At 40.6% G+C, this 8,208-nt stretch overlaps 1 protein-coding gene across 4 annotated transcripts in view; it reads left to right on the top strand.

Moving 5' to 3' along the window:
• Window positions 1-8,208, top strand: part of LOC118407568 (beta-parvin-like) — a 92,129-nt gene that overhangs the window by 2,624 nt on the left and 81,297 nt on the right. For 2 of the 4 annotated variants that reach the window (XM_035808062.1, XM_035808061.1), the window contains exons 2-11: window positions 885-965; window positions 1,545-1,615; window positions 2,760-2,862; window positions 3,751-3,897; window positions 4,593-4,625; window positions 5,566-5,740; window positions 6,189-6,208; window positions 7,094-7,155; window positions 7,431-7,499; window positions 7,935-8,036. In XM_035808062.1, coding sequence (XP_035663955.1) covers window positions 885-965; window positions 1,545-1,615; window positions 2,760-2,862; window positions 3,751-3,897; window positions 4,593-4,625; window positions 5,566-5,740; window positions 6,189-6,208; window positions 7,094-7,155; window positions 7,431-7,499; window positions 7,935-8,036 — 863 coding nt within the window. The remainder of the gene's footprint in view (window positions 1-884; window positions 966-1,544; window positions 1,616-2,759; window positions 2,863-3,750; window positions 3,898-4,592; window positions 4,626-5,565; window positions 5,741-6,188; window positions 6,209-7,093; window positions 7,156-7,430; window positions 7,500-7,934; window positions 8,037-8,208) is intronic. The other 2 variants (XM_035808064.1, XM_035808063.1) reach the window with 1 other exon arrangement.

Raw genomic sequence — 8,208 nt, 5'->3', positions numbered from 1 at the left:
AACCAGGACAAAGTGTTGCCAAAGTATAATCTGTGCAAAGCTACTCAATGTTTTAGGCATTTTACATTAGTACCATAATGGGCATTAGGCAATAGGTATGTACATGTATGTGTGAACTTCTACCTGCCCATAACCAACACACATTTGGTGCCAACAGCCTTCCGCTGTCTGTAGGGAGGGGGTGAAAGGGGGAATTGTGCTGCTGATTAACAAAACTTGACATTGTAAAACCTCTTTATGGCCTCCATCATCGTCAAAATATCTTCTGTAAATATCTGGTAAAATATCTTCTGTCCATCATGCCACATGGGCAGATTGTGTTCATGCCGTAACCATGGTGATAAAATGGAATGAAAAATAATGTCTTATATTATAACACACAAAATTTCCAAACGCTTACCGACGAAAACAAAACTATAACGCTGTTAATGTCACATAACCCACTCATCATAGAAAAAGTGGGGTACTTTGTGACGTGAAAGTTTGTCTTCCCCTGCTTTCAGAAAAGAAGTCAAACCCCAAATGCGTAGATTGTAGCTCTCAGCAGTCCATATCATTGATAGAATAGTCACTTGTTTACACTTGCCACCATTGGTATCTATACCAAATTACTTTATTTTATGTATGTTTACTATATTTTCTGTATGTTTCATGTTGCAATTAGCCCTCGGGCAAGAACTTGCAAATTAACTTCTTCTATATTAAGTTGGGAAGTATAAGCAAAAAGTTGCGATCACTTACTCTTAGGTTACTTACTAGTATGCGGTTACAAGAAACTGGATTAGAAAATAAACCACATCCCAAAAGTAAGAAACAATAATTGCAAACAACATTGTGTTATGTGGTGCTTTATTTGTTTGTTTGTTTGTTTATTTTCCCTGCAGTAAACGAGCTACAGGAGGAGGGTAAACATGCCATCGACGACCCGTCCCTGTCACCTGATCTGGCGGGCACCTTCATACTGGGTAAGGCTGTCATGTTTGTTTGCTTGTTTGTTTGTTTGTTTCAGCATTTAGATACTCATGAAGAGCTAAAAAAGGCCACTTTTCATTGATGCCACGAGGGTTTCAAGCAGGTAAGGGTAAGGCAGAATGGAAGAAGGCCGGTGTCTTTCTTGAGCTTGTCTATGTATGTCTGTCTATGTATGCTGTCTGCCTACATGTACCTGGCCTCCTCTTACCATGCCTGGGTGCCCAGAGTACCAGGTCAGCAATTATTTCCTTGCTCCTAAGGCAGTGTTCTGCAAACTTTAATCTTTTTAAGGTAGAATGGAACATAGATACAGATTATACATGAGAATTTTAGTCGTTAGCAATCCATAAACATATGATTGTCAACGAGACGTGTCATTAGGGTCAGGTTTTCTACCCATGATTCATGATGGCACATAGGAAGAACTAGAAATGGATTCACAGATTCCATCCTTTGTACAGTTGAAATCTTAGGCTAAGGGAAAATCAGTGCAGCTGTAGTTGAGAGTTTTGATGTTTTGTGATTTTATGATGTCTGATTGTGATGGTTGCCATGGCAATGCTGTGTTCCAGATGAGGGGGAGGAGCGGTCCATGATCGAGCCCGCCTCCAGAGATGACCTCAAGTTCAAGGAGCTGCAGAAGGTGGGAACAGAGTTTTCTTCTCACCTGCAGTGAGCATGGATCAAAACAGAAAGGGAGGACGATCCCTCCTTAGCTTTCCTAATGGACTAGTCCATATAAATGCGTATGTACTAGTCTAACCCCACAGTCCCTAAAGTGTTCATACTTTTTTCTAACACTAAATAAGATCTCCACTCACTGATTTCTCAACTGAAACTTAGGACTTCTGCAGAAAGAAAGAAACAACTGTTGTGATACACATGACCTTAGCTGAACCTTCTCCCATCTGCCTTAACACATTGGAAAACCTTGGACTTATGAACAACTTACAGTGTACAAAATACTTTTCTGAGCCAGGTTGCACAGTATGCAACCTGGGGCAAAAACTAGGTTGCACAACTGAATTGCAAGTTGCGCCACCTACAATTCACTAACTTCTGAAAAAAGGTACAATACATACATGTTTGGCTGATATGAAACGTAGCTGCCTCGGTCCATTTATTTCTTCCACGTAAATTGACAACAAAATCGAGTTCTGATGATCAAAATCTAAGTTGCACCCTGTGCAACCTGAGTTTAGAGGTAAGTTGCACCAAGCTAAAAGTGGTTGCAATGTGCAAGTGTGTAAGTGGTATTTTGCACGCTGACTTACCATGGACTATAGTCCTTTTTTCACCCACAGCAAGTCCAATGGTCTGAAAATGGACATACTCAGGGAGGACTGAAGATGGACTTACTGCCTTAATTGGTGTGAAGGACTTACTCTGGATAATAATCCACCAAAACTAACACCAACAGTTCTCAGACACACAGTCTACCCTCATCCTCTTTTAGGTCCAAGGTTTGTGTAATACATACAGAGTTGGTGCTATAAAGCTACCTCATAATCAGCAGGCTGAATGTCTGTTCATTAATAGTCCTTTGTGGTCTCCTGTGTTGGAAAGAAGATCAGCAACACTCATCTTGCTAGACCTCAGTGCCCACAGAGAGGACTTGTTTGTTTGTTTGTTTGTTTGTTGTTATTTACGACCCCTTGAGTTGTTGATGCTGGTTCTGATCAAGTGGATAAACGACACTCTTGTAGAGAACCGGATCATTTACATCAGTGTCTGTAGAGAAGTTTGTTTGTTTGTTTGTTGTTATTTACGACCGTTGTCTGATCCAGGTTTTGATCGAGTGGATAAACGACACCCTTGTGGAGAACAGGATCATCGTGAAGGACATCGAGGAGGATCTGTTCGATGGTCAGATCCTCGGGAAACTCATCGGTAGGTCGGAAACTTCTCGTTTGTGCACGAAAAAAAGGGGGATCTCAATCCAGGTTTTACCTTACTGAAAAGCTAGTCTTCCCCTGGTCATGACAGAGCAGAAACTATAGGTTCATTTAACAGGGGAAATGCCCCTAGCTCTTTTTGACAAGCACAATGGACAGTGGACCACGGCTTAACTTCCCAGCCTAAGGACCACAACCCTTCCCAATCTTCTTTGTGTAAACTCCCACTGCAATATTCTTGAACATCAAATAGAGAAATTAGCAGATATGAAGACAAAAACAGATTGAAGCTGACTGAATGTTGTTGTTTATAATAGATGTTGTCAATGATGTTTACAATAAATGTTTGTTGTTGATGTTTACAGAAAAGTTAGCAGATATAAAGCTTGAGGTGGCGGAGGTGACCCAGTCGGAGCAGGGGCAGAAACAGAAGCAGACTAAATGTTTTTGTTTTTGTTTATGTTTATGTTTATGTTTACAGAGAAGCTAGCGGATATAAAGCTAGAGGTAGCGGAGGTGACCCAATCAGAGCAGGGGCAGAAACAGAAGCTGAATAAATGTTGTTGTTGATGTTTACAATAAATGTTGTTGTTGTTTATAGTGAATGTTTGTTGTTGTTTCCAGAGAAATTAGCAGATATAAAGCTGGAGGTAGCGGAGGTGACCCAGTCGGAGCAGGGGCAGAAACAGAAGCAGACTAAATGATGTTGTTGTTGTTTATGTTTATGTTTACAGAGAAGCTAGCGGATATAAAGCTTTAGGTAGCGGAGGTGACCCAATCAGAGCAGGGACAGAAACAGAAGCTGAATAAATGTTGTTGTTGTCGATTATTATGTTGTTATTTACATGTACAGTGTTGTTGTTTATGTTGTTGATGTTTACAGAGAAGCTAGCAGATATAAAGCTAGAGGTGGCGGAGGTGACCCAATCAGAGCAGGGACAGAAACAGAAGCTGAAGACGGTTCTGGACACGACAAACCGCCTGCTGAACCTGCCGAGGTGGAACCATCAGCAGAAGTGGAGCATGGAGAGTGAGTCACACGTCTTAAAGACATTACGTCAAAGTCTTAAAGACATTACATCAAAGTCTTAAAGATATTTCAGTAGGATCTTATACACAAAATCCAAATTTTCTGTTCATTTAGCTTGAGTTCACCAGCAAAAATGGAGCATGGAGAGTGAGTCACACTTCTCAAAGACATTACATCGAAGTCTTAAGACATTCCATTAAAATCTTAAAGACATTCCACAAAATACATTCATTTACAAAACAGCAGCTTATGTTTACCAACAGAAGTGGAAAGTAAGTCTGAAATCTTACAAACAAAATCTTGTAAATCCTCCATTCTCACATTTTCCATCCATCCCCGTCAAAACTGTTTTACACTTCTGCATATGATGCCCTTTTCTCTATATGTACAAGTACATGTGTACACTTTGTACAATACACACTTTTATTTCTTTTTCAAATGTTATAAGGTGTTTAACCCTAAGACTGCATTTTCTGCATACTTTGCAGTGTGAGGTTTGAACAATTAGGATCCAATACATCCTCCCCTATACTAAATGTTGTACCCTTTAACTATGCCAGTTCCCTGGACTTAATTTCCAGTAAGAGTTCCTCAAACCAAACTTTGCAAAAAAGGCTAAAACTGTCCATGGTGAGTAGTGGTGTTGGCATGTTGGTGACCTCTGACCCTGACCTTTGCCCCCTTGTTTCCTGTAGTGGGGTGGCGGCAGGACAAATGGAGTGCAGACAGTAAGAACCTTCCTACCACATTTCCCTCTGTACCCGTAACCCCCTCCTGTGAAGTGGAGTGTTCCTACAGCACTCAGTAGATATGCACATGTTGGGCTGTACCATTAGCAAAATGGGGTAGTGTGGGATGGCTGGTAAATGCTTTTAGTGTGGCAGAGTTTTGTGTGTGTGTCTTTAACATGGTAGACAGACTTTGGGCTAACCTATTGGATGTCTCTATGGGCCACATCAATGTAATTTGTTTGTTTGGGATTTCAAAATATAATGCTACACTGTTTTTTTAAGGTTTGACATCCAGGTTTGCAATACTCAAATTTAAATCAATCTCTAACTGGGTAAAAAAAATGGAAATTTACTTCTGGAGATTTTGATGCTCAACAATGAGTATAATGTATCAATGTGAAAATAGACAGACTGTGAGAGAAAAGTCTGCACAGTTTCAGGGGGTGAGATTCATTGTTGGGTTCAACTTTTCCCCTCAGTCCTCTGTTTTTGTGTTTTCCTTTTCTTAAACTTGAATGTACATTATTACATTGAAAACCAAGGAAAAATTTGATGTGGACAAAAAAGGTATGTAACTTCAGAATTTAAGGATATTGGAGAATTCTGTGACTCTCACCTACTTACATTTCGATGCCTGTCAGACATCTTAGTTAATACTCAGACCATAGTGCTGCTTTTCGGTGCTATATCATACAGTATATGTAGCTGATGTAACATTAGAGGCAGAACTACATTAGCTCTGAGGGAGATGTTTAACAGGCATCGAAACGTAAGCAGGTAAGAAAAACTGGTTGTGAAACAGAATTCTCCAATATCCTATATTCTACCAACCCGATGAGATTATTTTTGGAAAGGCCAGAAGTGTTTTTGCATGAATTGCACCCTTAGCAGACAGAAGGTTAACTATGATGCTGGTTGTGCCCCCCTCCCCCTTCAGGTATCCACTCCAAGAACATCGTGGCCATCATCCACCTGTTGGTTGCCTTAGCGCAGCACTTCCGGGCGCCGATCCGGTTCCCGGAGCACGTCAGCGTAAATGTGGTCGTGGTGCAGCGCAGGGACGGGCAGCTCGCTACGCGGAAGGTCGCGGAGGAGCTCACGACGACAAACGAGTTAGTAAATGTGTTTGTTTGATTGGTTGTTTGGTTGGGTTACGTGAGCGTAAATGTGGTCGTGGTACAACAAAGGGACAGGCAGCTCGCAACCAGGAAGGTCGTGGAGGAACTCACAACAACTAACGAGTCAGTAAACATGTTTGTTTGTGTGTTCGTGTGTTTAGGTGAAGTAGGTCACAGTTATGTGTTACTCTTTCACTGAAATGTTTTTTCAAACATATGAACTATTTTTATTTAAACATACAAACTTTTTTCAAAGCATTTGAACATTTTACTGTTTTCGGATACTTGTAACGAAAGTTTGATGTGCAAAGCAGAGTAAAGTGAAAACGGCTGCATGGAGACACCAATTTCTTCATGGAGCATGGTCTTGTATGAAATGCAGAAACATGTATAATTTCATTTAGTGTATTACTTCTCATTACTCTTTCCTGTCTCCTTACAGTATGATGCAGGGCAAGTTTGGTAAGTTTTCAAACATTCAATTGTTTGTCTCCTTATTTAATATTATCATCAATGGATCTTAAATTGAACATATCTGTAATACCTCAAAAAAGGTGTACATTTGTACCCGGTAGCTCTTTTTTAATATAATGAGCTCGAGGATGATGTCAAATGTTGAGATTTGTTAAACCACAGAATCCTTTCTTTATTCTTTATTTCAGGTTAAAAAACCCATACTATACACAAAAGATACTAACATGAATGACTGGTTTATTAGCGCCAAAACTGTGCGCACATACATGTACAAAACATTGCAGCCATACAAGGCTGAAATGGTGTATGATGCACAATACATTTGTTAAAAACTTCATTAAGATTCATCAACATACATATACATTAAAATCGCTACCTGTACAATAAGTCATAACAGTTCTGGAAAAAAGTATTTCTGTAGAACATGTCTGACGTCAGCAAGTGCTGGACAATGATATTATTCGAGGACGTTAATCTTTGTAGAAAAGAAAAACAAATTTTCCTTCGCCTTGCTTCAAAACTGTCAGTCGAATGGTACACAAACATTGTACTGGCGCTACACCATCGTGGCAAATTCATAATAATCCGGAAGCAGTTATTGTATGCGATCCGGCACTTAGAAAGGACACCCGCACTGACAGAATTCCATAATTGCGCGCCATATATTTGGCCACAGTACGCCATAAACAAATTTTTCTTAACAGGTGGAGATAAAAGGGAAAACTTGCGATTTATACAATTAGCACGAATATACAGACTTTTCAGCTGCGCACGTACACAGTCGTCATCGCTAAGTGTAGGGTTTAGATGTACACCCAGATAAACAAATGAGGTCACATACATTCACCTTGATGATGTTCCTTATCCTTGCAGAGCGTGATGCCTTTGACACATTGTTTGACCACGCTCCAGACAAGCTCAATGTGGTGAAACGGGTGAGTGTCCAACTCCTGATTTGTTTGAATGTTACTGCCTGGCATGTCGCTGGATGCAGTCCTAACTTGTAAAGGTTACAGGCTGTTCAAGAACTGCCAAGACTTATTTCAGAGTTGTAGAGTGAACTAGATGTATGTTTGGAGCCGGCCATTAGATATTTGAAAACGACACTCTGTGTTAGACATACAGATGGACAGGTGTGAAAAGTGATTCAGTTTGATGTAAGCATACCATGCTGCACTGATGTCTTATGTATCTCCTCCTTCCTCCTCAGTCTCTCATCACCTTTGTCAACAAACATCTCAACAAGATCAACCTGGAGGTCACTGACCTCGACACACAGGTGAGTAACCTGCAGGTCACTGACCTAGTCACTAACAATTATTTAATGGCTGACACATATACATTTTTTACACATTATAATATGGCTCAATGTCAAGAGATACTGGCCTGGGTACCATCCTGATAGTAGTTCGCTCTGTGTTTATTGTATGCTATGTGCAGTCACCTTTCTGCTATTATTTATTGGGTAGCAGAAGGGAAAATAGGAGTGAACTACTACACGGATGGTACCCATGCTAGAAAAATACTCCATATGGATAATGTCATAAATATGAGTCCTATATTGAGTCATATGCCAACCAAAATTAGGTCATACAATCACCATTTTGTAATCATGTGATGCCCATGTGATGATCATGTGATGCCCATGTGATGATCATGTAACACCCATGTGATGCCCATGTAATGATCATGTGATGCCCATGTGTCCCCCCAGTTTGCGGATGGAGTGTACCTGGTGCTCCTGATGGGACTGCTGGAGGGATACTTTGTGCCGCTGTACAGCTTCCACCTCACACCGGACAGCTTCGACCAGAAGGTAACTATGGCAACAGCTTCCTGCAGTTTTGGTTACCATGGCAACTGCTTCTGGCAGATTGTGAGGGAGCGGAGTTGATCAAAGTTCTCAAAGTCTTTAAGGAGTGATTGAAATGAAGATGAAAGGTCAAATTTCAGTGTCTGAGGGAAAGGCCATTAGTAAGTAGATTGTT

The sequence above is a fragment of the Branchiostoma floridae genome, unplaced genomic scaffold (assembly GCF_000003815.2).
Source record: "Branchiostoma floridae strain S238N-H82 unplaced genomic scaffold, Bfl_VNyyK Sc7u5tJ_1421, whole genome shotgun sequence".
Classification (NCBI taxonomy): Eukaryota; Metazoa; Chordata; class Leptocardii; order Amphioxiformes; family Branchiostomatidae; genus Branchiostoma; species Branchiostoma floridae.
The sequence above is the reverse complement of the archived record's forward strand: the minus strand, read 5'-3'. Positions and strand labels throughout refer to the sequence as shown.